The sequence below is a fragment of the Barbus barbus genome, assembly GCF_936440315.1.
Source record: "Barbus barbus genome assembly, chromosome: 42".
Taxonomy (NCBI): domain Eukaryota; kingdom Metazoa; phylum Chordata; class Actinopteri; order Cypriniformes; family Cyprinidae; genus Barbus; species Barbus barbus.
The window spans coordinates 9,170,504-9,198,445 of NC_136720.1; the positions used below are offsets into that span (position 1 = coordinate 9,170,504).

At 34.8% G+C, this 27,942-nt stretch overlaps 2 protein-coding genes across 2 annotated transcripts; one reads left to right on the forward strand and one right to left on the reverse strand.

Moving 5' to 3' along the window:
- The first annotated feature begins 346 nt into the window (after positions 1-346).
- LOC306861177 (inter-alpha-trypsin inhibitor heavy chain H2-like) lies at positions 347-22,406 on the forward strand. Its single transcript, XM_079403312.1, has 20 exons — positions 347-517; positions 649-690; positions 1,378-1,416; positions 1,785-1,957; positions 2,041-2,145; positions 4,257-4,419; positions 4,511-4,747; positions 6,082-6,198; positions 6,718-6,886; positions 13,848-13,973; positions 14,075-14,256; positions 15,172-15,357; positions 15,445-15,584; positions 16,588-16,766; positions 17,097-17,237; positions 18,627-18,740; positions 18,825-19,023; positions 21,122-21,294; positions 21,403-21,514; positions 21,864-22,406. Exons 1-20 carry the CDS (start codon positions 428-430, stop codon positions 22,009-22,011), a joined length of 2,835 nt encoding a protein of 944 aa, XP_079259438.1. The 5' UTR covers positions 347-427; the 3' UTR covers positions 22,012-22,406.
- On the reverse strand, positions 22,064-27,886 carry LOC306861178 (DNA/RNA-binding protein KIN17-like). The gene is made up of 11 exons (XM_079403313.1): positions 27,671-27,886; positions 27,009-27,103; positions 26,879-26,922; positions 26,628-26,750; positions 24,541-24,725; positions 24,373-24,467; positions 24,178-24,295; positions 23,913-24,032; positions 23,731-23,830; positions 23,555-23,655; positions 22,064-22,533 (listed from the first exon to the last, which is right to left on the reverse strand). Exons 1-11 carry the CDS (start codon positions 27,782-27,784, stop codon positions 22,471-22,473), a joined length of 1,158 nt encoding a protein of 385 aa, XP_079259439.1. The 5' UTR covers positions 27,785-27,886; the 3' UTR covers positions 22,064-22,470.
- Positions 27,887-27,942: the final 56 nt, after the last annotated feature.

Sequence of the window (27,942 nt, forward strand, 5' to 3'; positions counted from 1 at the left end):
ATTTAATCATTAATTATATTTAAATGTGCACATATTCATTCTCATTGTATTGCCATTGCTGTTATAAAATAGTACATTTAATCAGACAATTATTTTTTTTTCTTAACACAAATGCAACTTTTCTCATGTGTAAAAACAGAGAAAATGTGCTTGATTGTTAATGAAAATAATGGCAATGTCCAAAATAAGAATGTTGTTCTGACAACATTTGAAACAAAGAGTGTGATATGTGTCATTCCTTTCAAGGGATTGTGTTTGTACATCTGCTGGTCAGGTTTCAAAGGTTCCTACAAATATTGACGAAGCTAAGAGGTCTCAGAGACTGCACTGATCATTAAGCTTCAGTCAGTGTGTGTGTGTGTGTGTGTGTGTGTGTGGACTGTGCTGGCCGTTTTGTGGTTTCTCGAGTGGATTTTTTTCTGGTTCCATGAAGACTCCAGTTCTTCTGTGGGTCCTGCTCTTTTCTCAGAGCTGGGCTTTCGAGTTTATCATCGATGGGGAGTGGGAAAGTGAAACAGTAAGACTGAAATAGAAAAGCGAGGCAAAAAGAGGCAAATTTATGTGCATGTGTGCTGATGTCAGTATACTGAATGTGTATCTAAATTGAAAGCTATATTGTGTGTGTGTGTGTGTGTGTTATTTTGTTAGACAGGTCCTTTGGATCAGTACTACCAATCTGGGAGATACAGGGTAAGCTTTAGAAATTAAAAGTGGCATTTTAAACAGACATGAACTGAAATGACTTCAGAATTTATGTGTTATAATAATAATAATGTAGTTTATTTTTTCCCAAGATGTTCATCAGTTTTGAAATGTTTTAATGTGATGATAGTGTCACTGAGGCCTTCATTGATTACCATTGATCAAAGAGTCCAAAAGTCCACCAGTCCATGTGGTTGTGTCAGATGTCATGCAACTGTTTTTTTATTTATTTAATATTTAAATCAAATTTATATATTGAGTTCGAATTATTATTATTTTTTAAGTAATGCAAAATTTTGGGCAAAAAAATCAATAATACATAATTATAAAATGATATAAATATATTTATATTTGCACATGGTTACAACAAAAACAAATATTCATACTGTATGCAATTTAATTAGACTTTATGAGGCAGATTATTAATATTTATTTGAATTTGAATCTTTTATGTTGATCATTTCTTGGGAAAAAAAATCATATCCTTTTTTTTTTTGTCTATTTTAGAAGGTTCCTGGAAATGTATAATTCAGACCTTTCTCTCTCTCTCTCTCTCTCTCTTTCCTTCCTTCCTTTCTTTCTTTGTAAAACAAAACAGAGTAAACATGTCATGATTTGAAACTTTTGAATTTAACATATTTTGTAATAATTTTTTTCCTCTTTTTATGTGTGTAGAGGAACGTTCTGACCAGTGGAGAAGAAGATGATTTTGAGGTAATCGTGGTCTTGTTGTTCCACTTTATTCTTATCTACTAATCGATTGGCTTGTTTGAAGACACTACGGTTATTGACTTCCCCTCTGCTGCTGTTCTTCTTCTGCTAGAGACATTTTTCCACTGGTTAGATTTGATTTCTAAGTTTCTATATATATTTTCATGTCTGTCAAACCCTAAAATAAATAACAGTTTTGCATGTTTGAGGCGAAAAAAATGTGCATTTCAAACTAGAAAAGGAAATTTCCTCAGGACAAACTTTGTCTTTATGTGCTAATGTGAACAAATGGTTCCAAGGCAGTTTCTATAGTCTTATTTAATGTTAATAGTTTGATTTATGTATTGTGTTCTGTCTGTGAATGTATGCAGGCCATTCAAGGCAATGACATCACAGTTAAGAGATATAAGGTGGAGAGCAGAATCACGTCGCGGTTCGCTCACACCACAGTCAAGAGCTCTGTGGTCAACTCAGGCCCCACCGCCCAGAGCATCGGCTTCAACGTGCAGATCCCCAAACAGGCCTTCATTAACAACTTCACCATGTGAGAGCATTAACACAGACACAAATAAACACAAAAACACATCTTATGTGACACTTCCTGTGTGACTGGTGGCTGCTTTTCAGGAATGTCAATGGGATCACATTCGTCGGCTCAGTGAAGGAGAAGACAGTGGCACGAAACCTTTACGCTCAAGCAAGAGCTCGTGGGAAAGCAGCCGGCATTGTGAGGTATGGCTTTTATATCCATCCATCCATGAATTCATACCTTATTTTTTACAAAATACACTACATATATTAAAATGTGCAAATATATATTCAGTATTTATTGTGTATATATATATATTTTTTTTTAATTCATTCTTTATATATATATATATATATATATATATATATATATATATATATATACAGTGGGTACGGAAAGTATTCAGACCCCCTTCGATTTTTCACTCTTTGTTATATTGCAGCCATTTGCTAAAATCATTTAAGTTCATTTTTTTTCCTCATTAATGTACACACAGCACCCCATATTGACAGAAAAACACAGAATTGTTGACATTTTTGCAGATTTATTAAAAAAGAAAAACTGAAATATCACATGGTCCTAAGTATTCAGACCCTTTGCTGTGACACTCATATATTTAACTCAGGTGCTGTCCATTTCTTCTGATCATCCTTGAGATGGTTCTACACCTTCATTTGAGTCCAGCTGTGTTTGATTATACTGACTGGACTTGATTAGGAAAGCCACACACCTGTCTATATAAGACCTTACAGCTCACAGTGCATGTCAGAGCAAATGAGAATCATGAGGTCAAAGGAACTGCCTGAAGAGCTCAGAGACAGAATTGTGGCAAGGCACAGATCTGGCCAAGGTTACAAAAACATTTCTGCTGCACTTAAGGTTCCTAAGAGCACAGTGGCCTCCATAATCCTTAAATGGATGACGTTTGGGACGACCAGAACCCTTCTTAGAGCTGACCGTCCGGCCAAACTGAGCTATCGGGGGAGAAGAGCCTTGGTGAAGAAGAACCCAAAGATCACTGTGGCTGAGCTCCAGAGATGCAGTCGGGAGATGGGAGAAAGTTGTAGAAAGTCAACCATCACTGCAGCCCTCCACCAGTCGGGGCTTTACGGCAGAGTGGCCCGACGGAAGCCTCTCCTCAGTGCAAGACACAAAAAAACACCTGAAGGACCACAAGATGGTGAGAAATAAGATTCTCTGGTCTGATGAGACCAAGATAGAACTTTTTGGCCTTAATTCTAAGCGCTATGTGTGGAGAAAACCAGGCACTGCTCATCACCTGTCCAATACAGTCCCAACAGTGAAGCATGGTGGTGGCAGCATCATGCTGTGGGGGTGTTTTTCAGCTGCAGGGACAGGACGACTGGTTGCAATCGAAGGAAAGATGAATGCAGCCAAGTACAGGGATATCCTGGACGAAAACCTTCTCCAGAGTGCTCAGGACCTCAGACTGGGCCGAAGGTTTACCTTCCAACAAGACAATGACCCTAAGCACACAGCTAAAATAACGAAGGAGTGGCTTCACAACAACTCCGTGACTTTTCTTGAATGGCCCAGCCAGAGCCCTGACTTAAACCCAATTGAGCATCTCTGGAGAGACCTAAAAATGGCTGTCCACCAACGTTTACCATCCAACCTGACAGAACTGGAGAGGATCTGCAAGGAGGAATGGCAGACGATCCCCAAATCCAGGTGTGAAAAACTTGTTGCATCTTTCCCAAAAAGACTCATGGCTGTATTAGATCAAAAGGGTGCTTCTACTAAATACTGAGCAAAGGGTCTGAATACTTAGGACCATGTGATATTTCAGTTTTTCTTTTTTAATAAATCTGCAAAAATGTCAACAATTCTGTGTTTTTCTGTCAATATGGGGTGCTGTGTGTACATTAATGAGGAAAAAAAAAATGAACTGATTTTAGCAAATGGCTGCAATATAACAAAGAGTGAAAAATTTAAGGGGGGTCTGAATACTTTCCGTACCCACTGTGTATATATATATATATATTCATAACTATATTTGGATTTATAGTTATGTTATATATTTTTATAAATAGTCTACATATTTAAATCCTTTAACTATATATCTATATACACACACATCCATATATATATGATGTCTTCAGTGTCACATGATCCTTCAGAAATCATTCTAATATGTTGATATATTATCATTGTTGAAAACAGTTGTGCTGCTTAACATTTTTAATAAGAAGTGAGCTTAAAGACTTACATTTTTACAAAAGATTTCTATTTTGATTAAATGCTGTTCTTTTTATTACTTTTTTTATTAATCAAAGAATCCTTTGACTCTCAGGACTAACTCTCAAGCAATGGAGACCTTTAGGACGGAGGTGCATGTTCCTCCAGGCAGCAAAGTGGAGTTTGAGCTGCACTATCAGGAAATGATGCAAAGGAAGCTGGGCATCTACCAGCACAAGCTACACCTACAACCTGGACGCCTGGTTCCACTGCTGCAGGTCACTTCCACACACACATAAACACACACACAGTACAGAAATATACACAAGTTGTGTTATATGTGTTTTGTTGATGGTTGTATCTCCTCAGGTGGATGTGTATATATTTGAGCCCAAAGGTATCAAGTTTGTCACGTCCTCTAACACACTGGGAGAGCAATTTGCAGATTTGAGCAAAATCACCCACACAAAAGAAAAAGCCCACATTGTGTTCAAGCCAACTCTGCAGCAGCAGCGCAAGTGTGAAAACTGCACAGAAAGCGCAGTGGATGGTGTGTTTACTGTGAATTATGATGTGGAGAGAGAGAGCAATGCTGGAGAACTTCAGGTACAGATGCACATTCACTTTTACAGCCAATAGCTGACATACAAAATCACTGTCAGCTGTAAATTCACCAAGTTTGCGCTTGTGTTATGTGTAATATATACACAGAAAAAAATTATTCATTGAATTTACTACATTTTTTAAGGTAAGTGGTTGCAATCAATTTATTTTAGCTACATTTAAATAAATTTAGGTGACTAACTTTCAACAAAATTTGTTTATTTAAATGTAGCTAAAATAAATTGATTGCAGCTATTTACCGTAAAAAAAGTAGTATCATGTTTTTCAGCGTACCAGATTTTTTTATTAATATATTACTTTTATATGTTCAATTTATTTGTATTTAAAGTTTTAGCAATTTTGTGGTGTTACTTAATTAAAATGAGAAATGTTGACTTGACAACTAGCTGAAAAACATATTCTAGTTACTATTTCTATTTTAAGTAATGAAAATATTTTTATGGTGTAATTTAACAACCCTGGTCAGAAATCATGCAGCTTTTTTTTTTTTTTTTTTTTTTTTTTTTTTTATCAATCTAATATTAAATTCAGGGTTATCGTAGTTAAACTAAAACTGAAACCATTAAAAAACTAAAAAACAAAAACATTTTCATTACTTGAAATAAAATAAACACTAACTGGAATAAAATATAAAAAAACAAAATAAATAAATAAATAAAATGAAGGCAACAATTCTCATTTTCATTTAGCTGTATAAATAAACTGAAATAAAAATTAAAACTTTATAGACATTTAAAACAACAACAATAATCATAATAATAATAATAATAATGACAAAACCAAAATAACAGCCTTTAACTAAAAATATGGTAGGGAAAATTATGGAAAATTTAAAAAAACTAATGCAAAATTCGGATTAAAAACTATAATAGTTTCAAAATAATACTAAAATAACACTAATTCAATTATATTTTTTTTAATCAGATTTTGCCTGAAAAATAAAGAATTTCTTCTCTTTTCCCAGTTTTTCTTTTCTGTTTTTAAATGCAATTCAAAAGAATAAAAATAATTTATGTACGATCAACCAGCTCATACTGCATAAAATTGAGTAAGACCTCCTGAAGTTGACAATACATGTTTTTTTTTTTCCTTTCAGTTTTTGATCTCTTCTATTCATTGACAATTTTCCTTCAGTAACCATTTTTACTGTACTATAGAAAGTTGGTGACCACACAAGAGCACATGCCTAATGCACATTATGTGCAGAATATACTCTATTGCCTGCTTCTTCTTTTTTTCAAATATAGTAAGTGCAACAGTGTATGCTTTACTTCATTACCTGCCATTGCTAATCCACTGTATTTTCTGTCTCTCAGGTGTCTGATGGTCATTTCATTCAATTCTTTGCTCCGTCTGAGCTCTCTCCTCTCTCCAAAAACATAGTTTTTGTCATCGATGTGAGTGGAAGCATGTGGGGTCTGAAAATGAAACAGGTATGGTCCATGGATGTTCACTCCTGTGTAACCTGCAGATACCAGAAGATATATAATGTAATCTCCTATCAGCATGTGGTTTTTGTTGAGATCCATTACTAAAAAAGGCCTTAATGTGGATGTGTCTTCATGTGGAAGCAGTGGAGGACTGCGTTTTTAATTGTATTGTTGCCACCCTGTGGTCATCAAGTAAATTGTAGGTGATCATGAAATCAAATTACTTTCTTAAAAATTGTTTCAGGTCTTCTTATACACTATTAATCAGGGCTATTCATTCATTTTGTTAAGAACTTTTTGCTAAAATGGCTCAATTTAACATTTCCCTTTCTTTGTGCATTTAGTTAGCCTATCAGCTTAACATTATTCCAGCTAGTTACAAAAAGCTCTTTTGGTTATCATGATAACACGCTATGTAGATACTTTGACCAGCAAATGCTCTTACCAGTTTATTAATGTTAATTTGAACCTTGAGAAACAAACAAGAGCTTGCTAACAGCCTGTTTTGTTGTTGTTTTGAAGACAGTGGAGGCGATGAAGGCTATTCTGGACGATCTGTCGATGGATGACTATTTCAGCATCATAGATTTCAATCACAATGTCCATTGCTGGAGTGAAGATCTGGTCCAAGCTTCCTCCATCCAGGTGGACGAAGCTAAAAAGTATGTCCAAAGCATCAAGCCCAATGGAGGTGAGAGAGTCTTTCTGTTTATAAAAAAAAAAAATCAATAAAAAAACCTTTATTTGATCAAAAATACAGAAGAAAAAAAATAGTATTTTTGGTTTTTACACAATATTTAGAATAATTTAAAATAATGGTTTTCTATATTAATACACTTTAAAATGCAATTTAATTCTGTGGTGCAAAGCTGAATTTTCCTTCAGTGTCACATGATCCTTCAGAAATCATTCTGATATGCTAACAGTGTTGGAAACAGTTGTGTTGCTTTATGTTTTGGAACCTGTGATCATTTTTCCAGGATTCTTTTATGAATAAAATTAAAGCTAAAAAAGAATAGCATTTATTTAAAATAGTAAAAACTTAGACAGCCAGAAAAGATTTCTATGATTATTTTTAATCAACAGTGTTAAAAGTATTGATTTCTAATTAATAGTGTATATTGTTAGATTTCTATTTTAAATAAATGCTATTCTTTTTTTAACATTCATTTTATTCATAAATAATCCTGGAAAAAGTATCACAGGTTCCAAAACATATTAAGCAACACAACTGTTTAATAGATCAGCATATCAGAACGATTTCTGAAGGATCATGTGACACTGAAGACTGGAGTAATGATGCTGAAAATTCAGTTTGCATCACAAAAATCAAATATATTTTAAAGTATATTAAAATAGAAACCCATTATTTTAAATTACAATAATATTTCACAATATTACCAATTTTTTCTGTATTTTTTTATCAAAAAAAAGCATACTCGTTGAGTATAAGAAACATCTTTAAAAAACATTAAATATCTTACTGATCCCAAACTTGTGTGTGTGTGTGTGTGTGTGTGTGTGTGTGTGTGTCACATTGAGTTAAATTTACTTTTTTTGTGTGTGTGTTGGCTAATCAATTATTAGAGTAAATTAAATAAATGTTTTATTTTATTCCACTCAGTTTGAATTCAGGTAACAAATCTAACTAAGTCTTAACTTCTTAAATGGTTTGAGGAAAGCGATTGCCTTCAGTGGTTTAAGTTCATCAAACTCAAAGCAATAACCTTACATAAGACTAAGCAAAAACACTGGTACAAAGCAATCATGACAGAACAGGAGAATTTTAAGTATTTATTGAAGCACAACAAATGTTTTCAAGCATAAAACAAAATCAGTGGGATGTTTAGTCAAAAATATAACATTTAAGCTGTCAAACTTTTCACCAAACAAGTAAAGAAACAAAGGAAATGTTTAAAATCCATTTAAAAGTTAAATATAATTAATAGTAATAATAATTATAATAATAAACAACTGCTAAATAATTTGAAACACAGTGGATAATAAAACAATATCAAAACCAGAGAAGTGTTTATTCAATTAGGTATGTGCCCATTTAAAACGCTGTAGTACTGTTCATTTTAACATCATAACTTCCAGAGTGGTTTATCAGCAGGTTTTTCAAGGCTGAATATTTTAGAGGTTGAATTGAATTTGTTAATTTGCATTATCATTTAATTTAACAGTGCTTAAAGTGATGAGTGCTTAAAAAGGGAAATTCTGTGATTAATCACTCACCTTTCGTTCCATCTTAGGAGCACAAATTAAGATATTTTTGATGAAATCCAACAGCTTTCTGACCATCTGTAGACAGCAACACAGCTGAAATGTTCCCAGACCCAGAAACATAGTAAGGACGTCTGTAAAGTCCATGTGACATCAGTAGTTCAACCACAATTTTCCAAAGCTGTGAGAATATTTTTGTTTTCATTGCGCACAAAAGGTAATGACTTTATTCAACAATTCTTCTCCTTTGCGTCACCCTAGGGTGCCATTATGGAGAGTAACACGTCGTATGCGTGTGTGTTCCTCTGCATTAAAACAAGGCTCTGCGCATGCATGTTCTCCGTCAGCAGCACCATGCACATGCATTGTTTACATACTGAAATACTCTCGATAACAGCGGAAGGCATGATTTGGAGAAGAATTGTTGAATAAAGTCGTTGTTTTTTTTTTTGTTTTTTTTTTGCGCACAAAAAGTTTTCTCGTAGCTTTGTAAAATTAAGGTTGAACTACTGATGTCACATGAATTGTTTCACCAATGTCCTTACTTTTCTGGGTCTGGGAACATTTCAGTTGCCTTGCTGTCTATGGAGGGCTCTTGGATTTCATTAAATATCTTAATGTGTGTTCTGAAGATGAACGAATGTCTTACGGGTTTAGAACGACATGAGGGTGAGTAATTAATGACAGAATGAAAATTATCATCATTTACACAGGATGTCATACCAAACACATACGAATCTTGTTCATCTTTGGAACAAAAATGTGGCGCGAGTGACGGATGATGAGGAAGATGGTCTGTCAGCCGTCTCTCCAAATACAATTTGCTGGACTCGGCAGTGAAAAATGACAACAACAAAAAAATTATTAATTTATCACTGACAAATTGTTGTGTATAACACTGCACATTTAACACTTGCCGTTGATAACTTAGCATTAGCTCCACACTTCTTTGCTAGCTAATGACACACAGAAATCATGAAATGTATATCTGAAATCCCAGCTAAGTTTAAAATGGAACTAGATTAGATGGAAATGTACCAGTAGCCTTTTTTATTCAATAAACACACACTCTATTTAAATTATGATTTTGTGATCTGTGATTTGCTTCATTATTTGCTTCTTAAAAGTACAGTTATGTACCTTTTGCTGTCAGAACTGATTTTGTACCTTTAAATTAAAACCAAGGTCCACAGTTGTCACCTTAAGGACCATATTCTGTACCTTACAGGGTACTTTCGTGGCAAATGTACCTTTAGGTACAGAAACGATACCCTTATTTTCCTGTGTGTTTGCTCAAAGTCAAGTAACCCCTACAAGCAATATGAATGCTCCTGAGCTAAATTCCAACTGTCCCAGATAAGGGTATGAGTACTTATGCAATGGAATCATTTAAGTGTTTTTATTTTTAATAAATTTGCAAAGATATTAAAAACCTTTTATTTTTTTTGCTTTACCATTATAGTGTATGGTATGGAAGCCCGTTTCCGCCAATGAATAAAAAATAAATCAAGGTAATTGCGACTTTTTATCTCACAATTCGGACTTTTTTTCTCGCAATTCTGACTTTATAACTCGCAATTCTGACTTTATAACTCGCAATTCTGACTTTATAACTCGCAATTCTGACTTTATAACTCGCAATTCTGAGATATAAACTCGCAATTCTGACTTTATAACTCGCAATTCTGACTTTATAACTCGCAATTCTGACTTTATAACTCGCAATTCTGACTTTATAACTCGCAATTCTGAGATATAAACTCGCAATTCTGACTTTATAACTCGCAATTCTGAGATATAAACTCGCAATTCTTACTTTATAACTCGCAATTCTGACTTTATAACTCGCAATTCTGACTTTATAACTCGCAATTCTGAGATATAAACTCGCAATTCTGACTTTATAACTCGCCATTCTGAGATATAAACTCGCAATTCTGACTTTATAACTCGCAATTCTGAGATATAAACTCGCAATTCTGACTTTATAACTCGCAATTCTGAGATATAAACTCGCAATTCTGACTTTATAACTCGCAATTCTGACTTTATAACTCGCAATTCTGACTTTATAACTCGCAATTCTGAGATATAAACTCGCAATTCTGACTTTTTTTCTCAGAATTCTGACTTTTTTTCTCGCAATTGCGAGTTTATATCTCACAACTCTGACTTTCTCGCACCATAGCAAACCACTCTCCGTGTAAGGCTTTGCAGTACTTTGTTCAATTAGCTGAACTATATATTGAACTAGATGAATGTTGCGTCCGAATATGATTTTTGAACAAACATAAAAATTACTCATTATTCTTTATTTCTGTGTTTTGCGCTCACGGTTTGGACAGTACCATTACCGCCGGGCTTTTCAGACACAACATTCTTCATTTCTTTATAGTTCTGAGTTTGAGGCAGCTTCTATCGCATTATTTTAATAACAGCTGTCAAGTAAAGAGTGTATTATTGTAACACGAGAGTGGATATATATGAATGCACGCAGGTGGATTTCCTTCACTCTCGCATAAAGCGCGCTTTCATCTCTATGTTCTTGCTATAGAATTATCTTATCTCCTGTATTTAATGTTGTAAGATATCGACCAAGCAAGACATCCCCATTGAAAATTATAAATAAAGGATTCATTAATTGTATTATTATTATTTAGTCAATGAAGAGTTCAGATGCAAAAGCCATAAGTGCCATCTGAAATGTTATTCTAAAATGAGCATTTTTCTCAGGAACAGGTTCTTTTCATTGTCATTAAAGTAAAATAACTGAATATAAACGAAAAATACTAATTTTAGAAGAAGATTTCAGATGGCATTTAAGCTTTTGCATCTGAATTCTTCATATATAATTGACTAAATAATTTTCATTTATTTATAATTTATTTATAATTTTCATTGGGGATGTCTTGCTTGGTCGATATCTTACAACATTAAATACAGGAGATAAGATAATTCTATAGCAAGAACATAGAGATGAAAGCGCGCTTTATGGAGAGTGAAGGAAATCCACCTGCGTGCATTCATATATATCCACTCTCGTGTTACAATAATACGCGCTTTACTTGACAGCTGTTATTAAAATAACGCGATAGAAGCTGCCTCAAACTCAGAACTATAAAGAAATGAAGAATGTTTTTCTGAAAGCCCGGCGGTAATGGTAGGCTACTGTCCAACCGCGTCCAAAAGCCTTACACGGAGAGTGGTTTGCTATGGTGCGAGAAAGTCAGAGTTGTGAGATATAAACTCGCAATTGTGAGAAAAAAAGTCAGAATTGCGAGTTTATATCTCAGAATTGCGAGTTATAAAGTCAGAATTGCGAGTTTATATCTCAGAATTGCGAGTTATAAAGTCAGAATTGCGAGTTTATATCTCAGAATTGCGAGTTATAAAGTCAGAATTGCGAGTTATAAAGTCAGAATTGCGAGTTATAAAGTCAGAATTGCGAGTTTATATCTCAGAATTGCGAGTTATAAAGTCAGAATTGCGAGTTATAAAGTCAGAATTGCGAGTTATAAAGTCAGAATTGCGAGTTTATATCTCAGAATTGCGAGTTATAAAGTCAGAATTGCGAGTTATAAAGTCAGAATTGCGAGTTTATATCTCAGAATTGCGAGTTATAAAGTCAGAATTGCGAGTTATAAAGTCAGAATTGCGAGTTTATATCTCAGAATTGCGAGTTATAAAGTCAGAATTGCGAGTTTATATCTCAGAATTGCGAGTTATAAAGTCAGAATTGCGAGTTTATATCTCAGAATTGCGAGTTATAAAGTCAGAATTGCGAGTTTATATATCAGAATTGCGAGTTATAAAGTCAGAATTGCGAGAAAAAAAGTCCGAATTGTGAGATAAAAAGTCGCAATTACCTTGTTTTATTTTTTATTCATTGGCGGAAACGGGCTTCCATAGTATGGAGTGTTGATTGATGTGGAAAAAAAAGCAATTTAAAGCAGTTTAACAAAAGCAGGGCTTGACGCTTACCTTTTCCCCAAGGAGCACATGTGCTCCTAAGTCAAAAAATTTAGGAGCGCATTAAAAAAATTTAGGGGCGCAATGCAAATTTTTCAAATGAGGTGTTTTAGCTTAATAAGGGGATACAAAGAGACATTTACAATCACAATTATTTAATTTATCAGAATACAGAAAGTACACAAGGTTTTTAAATAATTTTACTTCAGACACTATTTAATAGGCTAATTATGTAATTAGTTATATCCTATTAAACTGTGTCGGTATAAAATTTTCACAATAATCATTGAAGCTTTTGTCACGGTATATGTTTTTGTTTTTAAATCACAATATATAATTTCTAAGTGAAAAAAAGTGTTGTCCTCCTAACAGGTTAAATAACTTTATTAAAGATAATTTACTAAAAGACTTTTATAAAAAAATACATAAAAATATAAAGTAAACAAGTGTTTCAAGATTAGAGTGCAAAAGATTGTTCAAATGAACGAAAGAACAATAGGTAAGTAAGTCCCATGTGTTAACATTAGTTAAAGCAGGTTAACATTAACTAAAAATGTGCAATAGCTAATTGTTGCAGTAGTTAATATTCTTTGTTAATGTTGATTAATAAAAAATACAACTATGTTAGTTAATGTTAGCTCCATTGAATTATATTAAGACAACTTTTGATTTTATAATGTATTATTAAAAGTTGAAATTAAGATAGCATTATTAATAAATGCAGTCATTGTTTTTTTCATGTTAACTAATGGAGCTTGTGTTACTGAACAATAATAACGAATCAGTCGTTGATATATAGATAGGCCCACTGTTCTCTATTATAGATCAGTGGATGGGCCATGTTTAGGTTAGAAAAAATGTTTGAAAATAAATAGCTCATTAAGTCTTTAAGTAAGAATTATTTGATGCTATTGTGAAGACTAAAGCGAATATAAATATCTAAATGACTGTGAGTGTGAAACATTATTTACACAGTTTTAGGAAAGTAGCGCAGCTGATTTGTTTACTGGGTTACCGGGGTAACGGCAGCGCTCTCTAGTGGCGAATGTGCGTCATTCAGCGCGTCTTCACTTTAACTCGCTCCGCTTTTCTTCTCATCTGTGCTCATTTAAATTAAACCGTTGCCTTTTTAAAGTTCTAAAGTAATCATATGAGGCTGCATCGCAATTTTTCCATAAATAAACAGAATAAATTAATACGTTTGTTATAGGCTACTGTATAAGTTAGGCTGTTTTGTATTTTGTTTTGTATTCGCACTTGTGCTCCTAAATACATTTTCCAGTTCGCACACATCTATTTTTAGTCGCAAATGCGAGTGAAATGCTCGCACTGTCGAGCCCTGAAAAGAAAATGAAAAAATAGAAGGGGTGTGAATACTTTTGCAAGGCACTGTATGTGTGTATATGTATATGTATGTACACACTGCTGTTTGTCATTGACCCTGTATTTAACCCCAGGCACCAACATCAATGAGGCTGTACTGAGAGCAGTGCAGATGCTGGTGAGAGCATCCAATCAGGGACTGATTGACCCTTGTTCTGTGTCTATGATCATTCTGGTGTCTGATGGAGACCCAACAGTGGGTAAGATTTATTAACGTTTACACTATGCATCCCACCCTCATGTCCTGAAGTTTCCTCTAGTCCTCAGTGATCTACTGTTTCTCTTTTCATGTCTTGTATAGGAGAAATAAAGCTGAGCTCTATTCAGAAGAACGTGAAGCGTGTGATGAGACAGGAGTTTTCTCTATTCTCTCTCGGTATTGGCTTTGACGTAGACTTTGACTTCCTGGAGCGAATGGCCATGGACAACAGAGGCATCGCCCAGAGGATTTATGCCAATCATGATGCCGCAGAACAGTTAAAGGTTTAATACAATGTCACAATCTCTTCCATGTTAATCTTATTTTTTTCCAAACCATGACAAGTGACAAGACCTTGTAGATGATTGCCTGTTTTCTCTCTCTCTTTCTTTTTTTTTTTGTTGATATTTCACTCTTGCTTACCCCTCTTACAGTGTAATGTCATGGGTTGAAAATTCTGCTCATCCTTAAATATCAAATATATTGCAATTGTCTATTATTGAGGCATGTTACACAGCATTTTCACTTATATTATTTATATATAATATGTCATTTTATATTCAAATATACATTTATACAGTTTTAGAAATATATTAATCGGGATATTTTAAAGAATATATATTCAAATTCATTACATATTTCAAAATATATTGCAATTCGCATTTACTGTAATTACAATTGTACTGTGAAAGGAAAAAAATATTACAAATAAATTCAAACAAACATTTATATCAAAATTAAATATAAAAAAAAATATGAATCATAATATATTAAAGAATATATATATATATTTATTTAAAATATTCAGATTTTATATTCAAATTCATTAAATAGCTGTCAAAAATATATTGCAATTCACGTTTAATTAACATTTTAACTTTGACAGCTGTAAAATACGTTTTCTAAAAATCTGTTACATTTATCACAAAAAAAGTTTAAATTGAACAAAAATTGTTTTTCAGTAGAAAGCAAAGTTAGAAAAAAGATGTGAATTTCTATATGAACTGAAACATTTCTCATCAAATTTCAATCCAGACTAATTTTAAATCTCTGTACACTATCAATATGTCAGCAATTGTCTCGTTTGAGTCTATTTCCAGAATCTAATGAGAAACGTGATAAACTGGATGTGAATGTTAATGAAACACAACTCTTTTGTGCTCTATTTTAGTTCATTCATACTTTTCTTCTCTCTCCAGAAGTTCTACAGTCAGGTCTCCTCTCCTCTCCTGAGGTCCATCACCATTCATTTTCCTGAGAGCGCTGTGAATAACGTGACTCAGAATCGTTTTGATAAGTTCTTCAGTGGTTCTGAGCTGATAGTGGCTGGAAAACTCCAACCATCAGACCTCACAACACTGCAAAGCTTCACCACCGCTGCTGCTGTGAGCCCCTTGACACCTTTGTCTCTGTTCAGATTTTAAAATTCAGTTTTCATGCCTTGTTTCATAATAGCTGTTCTGCTTTTCTAGGCCAACATGGACCTGAACATTCAGACAGAAGCAGATATTTGGGAGTTGGACTCTGTGCTCGGCACCCATCAGCATTCCTTCCCCGGCTTTGCTCGGCAGATGTGGGCCTACATTACTGTCAATCAGCTACTGGCCGAACGGTGAGAGAAAAACAACCCTGCGATTTGCTAGATTTGAGGCCATCTGTATGTAAATAAGTTGTGTTCGAAGATTTGAAGTTGATATAAAAAAATGAGGTTCCTGTGAGAATATTACTCATCACAAAATATGGAATCCTAAAACTCTGACCTTTGCAACGATATGTATTTTGTCAAGATTATAAAATGTTTTGGTTGTAAAATAGCGTAATACATTTTGTAATATGACACCACCCACTAAGGGGGAGGAGACTGCCAAAAGATTTTAAAGTACCATTTTCATGGTTAAAGCAATGGCCGATTTAAAAAAAAGTTTCCATAGGAGGAATTTTGAGGTTTTAACCTTTCAAATGATATATAATTTATGATGATTACTAAAATATGTAATAGGGAAAAAAGACCACGAAAAAAAGAGCCCCAAGCATTCCACAGGTGGGACAGTGACAGTAACTTCATTATAATACTTCAGTTATAATACTTCAAATAATACTTCATTACTGTCCACCACTGCTCATTAATGTTAATTATGTTCACCTGGTAGTCCTACCTGATTTGCTACAAGACAGACATTGGTAAATATGCCCTGGTACTGTGGCCAAATGAAATTTAATTCAAAATAGAAGATAATGTCCCAAAAAGTGGAGTGAACAACCTGTGATATTTCGCCTGGCATATTTTGTGATGCAAACTAAAAAATGGTTCAACTTACTGTTACAATAGTAAAGTACGATAGTAAAGTAGTCAAAAAAGTCAATAGTTTTTGCAGAATTTACCATGATTTATTTATTTTCACTTCTCTGTCCATTTAATATGAATTATTCTGGATTTTTTCTTCTGTATGGATTATGTATGCCAAGTGTCACTTTGAATTATTTGCTGGTTTCAAAAGTAATACAAAGTAGATAAAGCATGTCCAAAGCACAGCATACATAAAAAATGAGGCTATCAGGAATTTCTCTCTTGTGTTTCCCTTTAATCGTACCTCTGTGGATTTCCTCTCATGTAGCTCTCTAGCTCCTACTGCAACTAAGAAGCGTAGGATCACCCAGAGGATCGTGGCCCTGGCTTTAGAGCATCAGTTTGTGACGCCTCTCACTGCCATGCTGGTGGAGGGTCACGACCAGGGCAGGGCAGAACGACTGATCGCAGACTCACTCAGAGACTCCAAACATGGCTGCTGCTCAGGTACCAAATCCAAACCCTTATCAATATTGCAGAAGGATTTATTAAAGGGATAGTTCACCCAAAATGAAAATGTACTCACCCTTCACTTGTTCTAAACCTGTATAAGCTCTGTATAAGAAGAATACTGGTAACCAAACAGTTGATGGCAACTATTTTCTTCCATAGTTGTTTTTTTTCCATACTTTGGAAGTAAATGGCTTTTTGGATCAGTAAATGCTGACAGAATAAAAATATTTTGGTAAACTATCCCTTTAATATGGAAAATTATTTTAGTTCTAGTTATCTATTTATTATGGAGGTCGTAATTATTTTTTTTTATTCCGTTCTTAGCCACTGCTCCCTTATCTGGACCTCCGCCGGTGCAACAGTTGGTCTATTCAAATCCTCCATGGCTTCTGCCTACAGTTGCTCCAAATCCCAAAGAAGTTGCCGGAGTGCATGAAAGTATCCTTCCGGCACACATCACTGGTGGTAATGCAGCATAGTCAAATATATTTTTTATTTGAATGTGAACACTCAAAACATCATTTGTTTTCAATAGTGCTGTCAAACGATTAATCACATCCAACATACAAGTTTTTGTTTACATAATATATGTGTGTACTGTGTATATTTATTATGTATATATAAATACACACACATACAGTATATATTTTGAAAATATTTACATGTATATATATTTATATTTTATATTACATATAAATATATTTAATATATAAACATAACATATTTTTCTTAAATATATGCATGTGTTTGTATTTATATATACAGTATACACACATTATGTAAACAAAAACTTTTATTTTGGATGTGATTAATCGTGATTAATCATTTGACAGCACTACTTTTCAAGTGGGCTGGGTTCCTTAACTAAGTTGAACAACTGATGCAAACCACAATGAGTTCACTTTCAAATTCAGAATCAGTATGAACGCAACAAGAATTGGTTTCTTGTTACTTAAGCACAGCGTCGGGGGTAACGCATTACAAGTAACTCGAGTACAGTAACCCATTACTTTTTAATTTACAAGTTACTTTTTTAAATGAGTAATGTCAGTTATAAAATAAGTAATGTCAGTTCCAATTTATTCACTGACAGCTCTCCTGTCCCTATGTTGAGAGAAATCGGGAGTACGTGCAGAGGCGTTGTGTGCGCTTTGTAAATATGATGATTGTGGCGGTTATAGTCTAAATGTGAACATGCATTTACTCATCTCACTTACACAAAAACAGATTTAGTATTCTACAAAATGAATAAAAACAGTGAAACGCAAACTCAAAATATGATGCAATAATTGAATATGTCAAATAACACAAATATCCTTTATGTATTTAATCCCATTTATGTCTTTGCTGCTGACATTCGATTTTCCAATTCAACAATATTAATAAGCAAAACTAATTTCTGGTGTGAAAGGACTTTTACATTTGTCAAAAATAGCTTCTTTTTTTTTTTAAATATTAAAAACAAACATGCAGGCCCAACCCAGATAAGAAAAAGTAATGAAAAGGTAAAATAACGCATTAATTTCCATAAAAAGTCAAAAGTAACTTAATAACTTAAGTAAATTAAAGCGTAACCACCCCTAACACTGCTTAAGCAAGGCTCTACAGACAAAATTATTGTATTTTCATGGTCAGTATTGAGATTTTGGGATATTTGGTATTTCATAACGTGCTATTTCATACTAGTGGAAAAAAAACAAAAAACATCCCGAATACAGTTTTAAGTGTTTATTTTATTGCACTTTATGTATTTGTAGACTTCAATTACAATTCAATTACAATAATTTTTTCCTCACGAGCTAAGCCAAAAATGTCCGCTTGTGAATCTCCCTCATCCTTTTGATTTTATTGCAGTGGACAGTGATCCTCACTTCATCATTCACTTACCCAAAAACAACATGGACATCTGCTTCAACATTGACTCCAAACCGGGACACATCCTCAACCTGATTTCAGATCCTGGAACAGGTAACTTGACATCTTCCATCACTTGAAAAAACTGACGTCCTTTATTTATTTCATATTCCATATGTGTTTTCTTTTCCTGTCCAGGAGTTACAATCAATGGTCAGTTGCTTGGGTCTAAGAAAATGAAGAACAACAAAATCCAAACATATTTTGGCACCATCTCCATATACTCTAAAACAGACGGTGTGCAGGTTATAGTAGGAACTGACAGAATCGACCTGATGGAAGGCAGGAACAATCACTCCTTCTCTTGGGGAGCCACAGTTGAGCTTTCACTGTACAGGTATCAAAAAACTAACTTATTCCAACAAATATAGGAATCAGTGACTGCAAGCTAGCAAACTTTACAATATACTTGAACTGCAGATTTGGGGAACAAACCTGTAGTTTTGTTAAGTGAAATATGTGTTGTCCATCATATGGCCATTTTTTTTAAGAGGATAAGAGTATTTATAAGATTTAACTTTCATAATCTGATGAATTTCCAAAATGAAATTGAATATTCATTTTTTTTTTTTATATCCGTTTTATTCATTTAATTGGATCATGTGATATTATTGGCAATTACTGGGACTTTTATTATGGAAGCTATAATTCGTGTTTTATTTAGGGATAGTTCACCCAAAAATGAAAAGTCTGTCATTAATTACTGACCCATAAGACCTTGGTTAATCTTCGGAACACAAATTAAGATATTTTTGATGAAATCCGAGAGCTTTCAGACCCTGCATAGACAGCAACGCAACTGAAACATTTTATGGCCCAGAAAGGTAGTAAGGACATCATTAAAACAGTCCACATGACTTCAGTGGTTCAACCTTAGTTTTTGGACGTTACGAGAATACTTTTTGTGTGCAAAGAAAAAAAAAAAAAAACTTTATTCAACAATTTCTTCAGTGTTAGAGTTCAACGCGCATTAACGAGTGTACCATTTGCAACAAAAATAGATACTATTAATTTGTATATTCATTATAATTCATTGGAAAAATGTAGCCTAAGCCGACAAGAAGAAACTGTTAAACATGAGTTAAGTTGAATCTGAAAATTGACTGTGAAAGTCATTTCAACTTATGAATCTGACTTAAAAAATCATTTGTTGCCATGATTTTTTTGATTATATTATTACCTGTAACATGTCTGTGCCATACCCAAATTAAGAATTAACGACCATTTCTAAAGAAAATCTAGAGCGTTTAACTTGTCAGCAACAAATATTGCATTCTCACATCTGCAGTGCTTATTCTGATCTTTACCGTCAGGTATTTCTTATTCTTGAAACCAAATTAATGCTTAAGGTTGATTTAGTATTCATGATTTAGTTGATTTAGTATATCAGCAATGCTACATTGACAAAGTCGTTGACTCGTTTTTATTAAGCATAAAAGTTTTATGAACAGAACGAATAAGACTGATGTACCTGCGTTGTAAAAACAAACAAAAAAAACATAGGCTATACAATAAAATAGTACAATGACATATTCACCTATATTAAACTTTGATCTTTTATTAACAAAATGAATAAGGATATGTTTTACCCGCATTTAACATAAATAAATATGAATTTCCCCTTAGGCTACCTTAAAATGACCATAGTTTGTGGTTTAAAAATGATCTTATTATTTAAAACACATCATCCATAAAATAGTACAATGGCAAATTTGCATATATTAAACATCTAATTTTTATTAACAAAATGAATAAGGTGGATTGCGTTGTAACCTAAATAAGGTCTTTTTACTTATTTAAAACGAATGCTTAATTTGTTGTTCATTGTGATTTTTTTATTTATTTATTTTTTTTTTTTTATTGAAAACCCAGCAACAATAAAGACACTCACTTATATTAAACGAAGAAATGAACGTTTTATAAACAAAAGTTGCTTTTGGATACATCATCATAGTGTCAGTCTTCTCGCATCACTGTTGTCATGTGACCCCAACTGCTGACGCAGGAGTCAGCGTTCTGATGTAGAACCTGGATGCTCTGCACCTTGTGGTACTGTTGTGAATGTGAAGAACACGGAAGAGAATAAATTGTTGAATAAAGTCCTTTTTTTGTTTTCTTTGCTCACAAAAAATATACTCGTAGCTTCATAAAATTACGGTTGAACCACAGAGGTCACATGGACTATTTTAATGATGTTCTTACTACCTTTCTGGGCCTTGAACATGTCAGTTGCATTGCCGTCTATAGAGGGTCAGACAGCTCTCGGATTTCATCAAAAATATTTTAATTTATGTTCCGAAGATGAACGAAGGTATCACGGGTTTGGAATGACATGAAGGTGAGTAATTAATGACAGAATTTTCATTTTTTGGTGAACTATCCCTTTAAATGCAGTTCTCAGCATTTGTACTACATGCAAAACTCTTGCTTATCAGGATGGGGGTCACCATAGTGAAAGAGCAACATGTTACCGTGACGATTGATGGGAAGATTTCTGTGATGGTGCTTTTACATCGGGTGTGGAAGAAGCATCCTGTTCAGGTGGACTTCCTGGGCATTTACATGTCTAGCGACAACAAATACTCCACACAGGTTCATGGTCTCATTGGTAAGTTACTTAATATTTAAGTGTACGAAACAGCTTTAACACATTATTCAACACACCAACAAGTGTGTGGGTCTTGTTCTCAAAAATGGATTTTGCATCTCTTAACAGGTCAGTTTGCACAGGAACCAAAAGTGAAGGTGTATGGCGTGCATGAGGGAGCAGATCCAAAGAAGAAAGAGGCCACAATGGAAGTGAAAGGCAACAAACTAGCTGTCACTAGGTACTATCACATCACATATCTCATTTCTTTTAATTAATAAGGACATTAAATGTCCTCACTAGTTGGTTGTATGTTATCTTTTTTATGCTTTAAATGATTACAATTTATCTGATAATCATAAATATCATCCTGTCCAGAAAACAAAAAACCTACTTTCCAGTTCAAATAATTTATCTCTTTTCACATTACAGCAGTAAGAATTTGGGGGAATATTTTTAGTTTTCATGAAAATAATGTACAAAAAAACCCCTGACATTTCCTTCAGTGACTTCCTTAAGATCCACCCAATCCAACTTGTTTTCTATCATGTTCATATTTTTAAATTTTGCAATATCTGCATATCAATCAGGGGCTGGCAGAAGGATTACAGACGTGGCAAGAAACAAGGTTCAGATGTCTACTGCTGGTTTATCCATAACAGCGGGAAAGGCTTCATTGATGGCAGTTACACCAGCTATATCCTGCCTCAGCTGGACAGCTTCCTGACCGCTATTTGAGAGTGTGGCAGCTAGCTTAGGAGACTTGCTAAGAGAGAAAAAGAGGCCGATTGGTAGAAATCTGTTATTTTTTACAAGCAATAAGAAGCATAGGAAACTGAAACATGCCATTTAAAAAAACAAAAAAGGTTTTTAATACTACAAGTATATATATAAAACATAGGAAAACAGTGATGCACATCAACAAACTGAACTGAAATTACTTAAAGCCAATCAAAAAGCAATTAATGTATTATAAGACTTCTGACTTGAGCGTTTGCAGTGAAACATCTAATCAAAAGTTTGATTAATTAAATTATTTAATCATATGCAATCATTTTCCATGACAACAGAGATAACCATGGGCAAAAAACACAATAAAAACCATTGGTCATTTTTTTCCAATATGTAAATCAGGTCATTTAAGTGTCTTTATTATGCACTCTGACACAGTAGAGGCGCTGTGGAGAAGAAAGAACATCAGGCCAATTTAGAGAAGTCCTCATATGCAATCCCCTCCACTGTCTTTCCTTTCATCCGACCCTAAACCAAGACAAAAAAACATGCTTTAGATGAGTGGCTCTCAATCCTGGAGAACCGTTGTGCTGCTTAAAGGGATAGTTCACCCAAAAAAGAAAATTCTGTCAGTTACAAACCCGTAAGACCTCCATTCATCTTCGGAACTCAAATTAAGATACGTTTGATGAATTCTCTGACCCTGCATAGACAGCAATGTAATTACCACGATCAAGGTCCAGAAACGTAGCAAGGACATCGGTAAAATAATCCATGTGACATCAGGGGTTAAACTGTAACTTCACGAAGCTAGGACAATAATTTTTGTATGCAAAGAACACAGAAATAACGACTTTATTCAACAATTCGTCTCCTCCGTGTCACCATTTAGCACCATTTTGGAGTCGTTGTTTACGTTTAAATCAGAGCTTAAACAACGTAGAAAACATAGCCGTGTGACGTAGCTGACACAGAACAGCATACGCTGTTTATGTTCAGTGGATACTCTCCAAAACGGTGCTATAGGGTGACGAGTCGTTTAATAAATTCGTTATTTTTGTTTTCTTTGCGTACAAAAAGTATTAGCTTCGTAAAGTTACAGTTGAACCACTGATGTCACATGGATTATTTTACCGATGTCCTTGCTACATTTTCTTAATTTGTGTTCTGAAGATGAACAGGTTTGGAACGATATGAGGGTGAGTAATTAATGACAGACTTTTCATTTTTGGGTGAACTTTCCCTTTTAATGTTTTAGTGGACAACACGACACACTGTGTTCAGGAATCTTTGAATAGAATCTTTAAAAAGAGCAGCATTTATTTGAAATATAATTTTGGTTTATAAATGTATTTACTCTCTTCTGATCAATTGAAGGTATCTTTTCTGCATCAAAGTATTAATTTCTTACTACACCAGCGTATAGATGACTTGAAAGCTAACAGAAATGGACTAAAAGCTACAAAATCCTATTCTGATTTTATAAGGTGCAATGAATTAGAGCCAGCATTTTAATAGTGTGCAGTGACGATTTTCAGAGTGAACTTACAGAGTCTAACGTGAGTGTAGCAGAGAATTTGTGTTCATTTATGCCTTCCAGGATGGCCTCTGTGCCTTTATATTGACCGTTCACAATCAAAACTCGCTTACCTGAAACAAAACGATAGATTAGATTGAGAATTTTTTTCTTTCTTCATTTTGAGAGAAAAAAGTAACAGGTAATACCAGGAGCTGGAATGACCGTCTCCAAATGACTCTGGTCCAGTTTGAGTTTGTCTCCAGAGTCGATCATCTTCACCACAGCTGTGTATTTATCCTGCACTTCCTGTAATATCACACACATGCAGACAATATCACTGTAGGAAACATCTAATCACTCAGTGTGGATGACAAGAGTCTTCAGTTACCCGAATGACTGCTTTCTTCTTGTAATACTTCTCTCCCAGTCTCTTAGTTATCACTTTCACTACAATGCTTGCTTGTATCCAGTTATCCGATCTTACAGATTTCTTCTTCTGTTCCTCCATCTGGAACACACACAAAGGGAAAGCTCTGGTTGAATCATAGCTGATAAATGTGCAACAAAGCTGCATGATCTGCGTGTATTTCATGAATATAACAACAACGTTACAACAAAAGTAGCTAAAAGAAAAACATTAATGAAAACCGTGCCTCTATTATCTCATCCAGAGCCGATTTCTTCTTCTTGTCCTTAGAGTCTCCGCTGTGGGAAGACTCTTTCCTTTTTGCAGAGGTTGCAGCTTTGAGGGCACTAGGACCCAAAGTGGTGCTATAGTAATAAAACATAAGTTATAGTCACCCAAACTACACCTATATTGCTTTATGAGACTTTTAGACTGGTTATACCTTGTTTTAGAAGGCCCCGCTGAAGCAATGTCTAAATTAAAAGCTACTTTCTCATCCTCATTTGTTCGCTTCAGCTCTGTGAACACTGGTTCTTCCTGTAGATACATGGACAATGAAAATTTGAGCAAGACAAAATAAAAATAACTTTTTTTCAGCACACAAACACACCTCTGGCTCCTTGCCTTCCTGGCCGCGGCGAACTTGTTCTTCGATGAATTTAGCGCTGCGTTCTACATCGTCCATATCCTGTTTCTTCTTCCTCTCTAGCTCTTCCTGCCTGCGGATCGTCTCCGGATCACGGTCAATGTACTGGACGTACCAGCCTTTAGGTGTCTCATCCACTTTGCAATAACCTGTACACACAATATAAATGAAACACCTACAGTACTGTCCAAAATTCATCAAGGATGCATTTATCTGATCAAAAGTACATTAAAGTAATTTTGTAAAATATTACTGTCATTTCAAATAACTATTTGATGCAAAGCTGAATTTTCAGCATCATTACTCCAGTCTTCAGTGTCACATGATCCTTCAGAAACAATTGCTGATTTGAAACATTTATTTTTATTATAAATATTAAAAATAGTTGTGCTATTTCATATTTTTGTGGAAACCACAATGCTTTTTTTTCAGAATTCTTGGATGAATATAAGCTTAATTTATTTAAAATATATATTTTTTGTAACTGCACTCTTCTCTCACGCACATTGACAGCAACAATGGGAACTATGCAAGGCTGCTATTCATCGACTATAGCTCAGCTTTCAATGCTATAGTCCCCATCAAGCTAGCTTCCAAACTCATAGACCTCGGCCTAAATGCTTCACTCTGCGACTGGATTCAAGACGTGAGGTCACTGGCAGACCTCAAGTGGTGGAAGTATGCCAGTTCACCTTCAACTCCATCACCCTGAAAGTAGGAGCCCCACAGGGCTGTGTCCTGAGTCCCCTTCTCTACACGCATGACTGCGTGTCTTCCCACAGCTCCACATCTATTATCAAATTTGCTGATGATACTGGGGTTCTGGGCCTCATTTCCAACAATAATGAGACCGCATACTTGGATGAGGTAGAGAGACTCACATCTTGGTGCCAGGACAATTGTCTCTCTCTGAATATGAGCAAAACTAAAGAGCTGATTGTGGACTTCGTTCAGGAAGAGACAGCAGCGGCCCTACACTCCTCTTATGATCAGTGGGACCCCTGTGGAGAGGGTGAGCAGCTTCAAGTACCGTGGTGTAAACATTTCCGAGTATCAGACTTGGACTTCACACATTCAAACTCAGGCTAATAAAGCCAGGCAAAGACTGTACCATTTGTGACAGCTGAGGAAATTCAGGGTTTTGCCGGCAATCCTGAAAACGTTCTATTTAGGGACCATAGAAAGTGTAGTAAAGGTCATTGCACACAGAGTCTGAAATTTCTGCATGCGTTTTTCAGTTTTTTCGTATTCTTCATCCTTTCCTATCAAAATGCATGCTACAGATGCGAAAACGCAGAAAATTGAACCTGATCCGAATTTTATTATGATGGACAAAAGTTTTGGAGGCAGTGTGTAAACATGATTGACACAACGTGAGGTTTTATTTATTTTTTAACGTGCGAAAATTTCGAACTCAGTGTGCAATGACCTTAACTCAGTGTATCTCAGTGTGGTATGGGAACAGCTCCAGTCAAGACTGCAAAGCCCTGCAGAGAGTTGTGTGCTTAGCGGAGCGCATCTCAGGGTCTGCTCTCCCCTCTCTGCAGGACAAACATCTACCTCAAACGCTGCAAAAGCAGAGCTGTTAAAATCACCAAGGACTCGACCCACCCTAGTAACTGTCTTTTCATTTTGATGCCATCTGGTAAGTGCTTCCGTAACCTGATGGCAAAAACTGAGAGACTTAGGATGAGTTTCTTTCCCCAGGAAAATCAGGCTCCTAAACTCAAACTCAGTCTCGTAACATCAACATGAATCCACTGAAGTTTGTCGCAATTGCTATAGGTTGAGTGAGTGAATAAATAGTCTTGAACAATTACATCATACTCATTCTTGTTTGTTACATAATTTCTCTCTTTCTCGAGCCATTTAATGAGAGGTTGTAACAGTAACAATGTTAAAAAGTATTCACTGTCACTTTTGATCAATTTAATGCATCCTTGCTAATTAAAAGTAAATAGAAAAAAATCCTACTGACCTCAAAATGTTCAATGGTATTGTATGTTGTGCACATCTGGGGTTTTAGTCAATAAAATGTATAGGATGCTTGCCTTCTCTTCCAAGCCATTTGGTGAAGTCGGTGAGAGTCTCCCACTGAGTAGAGTTCATGTGAACGTGTTCCCGATGACTGATGTACTCATTATACACAATGTTATTGTGAACTCGCTTAGTCCCTGCAAAAACGAACACAGACTGTCTTAGTCTACAATAATCAGAATCGGAACACACCTCTGAATAATAAAACAAACACAAAATAAATTAATATAATACTGATGAATAAATAAAAACAGCAATGACTTACCAAAACGTCTTCGGAGCAGCTCTATGAAGTCACTTTTGAACTCCCTATAAAATCAGAATTTATAATTACCTTTGATCTCAAAGACAGCTGGATCAATGGATGGATGTGGATAAACGGTGTGTTGACTTACTCTGAGAAGTAGTTCAGGAACTGGTAAGGGTTCTCTGAAGCTAACAGCAGCTGTCTCTGATGAGACTCAGACATGCAGTGACATTTAAACCCATTCTGCAATCAAGATAGATCACGTTAACTGACAATATTGGCAAAGTCTGGTTATGAAACGCACCCTATATTGCTCAAAATTATGGCTGTGTCCATATGTTGCCCCAAAATTTTGTCTAACTAGGTTTTGACACAAATGAGACAGTGATACCCAACACAGCCATTGCCTATAAAGCACAAACATATGCTGACTACATAGGGAGGTCACTTGTTTTTAAGACAGTCTATGGCGTTGGTAGCTTACTAAGTTTACATTTAGCATTGTTGCAAGATACATATTACATATTATAATCAAACATGCTATCTAGAAATGCAGCAAAAGTTTTATAACATGGCCTAAGATATCCAATAATGCTCTTTAGGTATATGTGTATATATATATATATATATACACACAGAGGCAAGGGTGTCAAAAAAGGTTACATAAAACATATACAAAATATAGGACAATTAATACTGACTAAGTAGTACTTATACCTACATTAGATAATAAAAAAAAATGTAATTAATTAATTTATACCAATTAAGTTACGTGTTAATGAAGAATAAGACACGTTCACATAAACTTACTTCATCTCTACACTGTTTCTGACACATCTGACAATACCAGCGCAGTTTCTGAAGGCCTTTCGCTTTAATTCGGTTTCCAATCGCTTTAGGACTTAGAAAATCAGCTTTCCCCATTTTAATCAGTCAAAAAAATCGAGATTTACTGAAAAATAATAACAATCCCAGTGTCTTAACACTTCCTTGTGTTGTGACGCGAATCCCTCGCTTTGCTAACATGCGTGTTTCGTCATTGATCCGTGTGTACCTCTACTATCGCGAGATTATGATGAGAA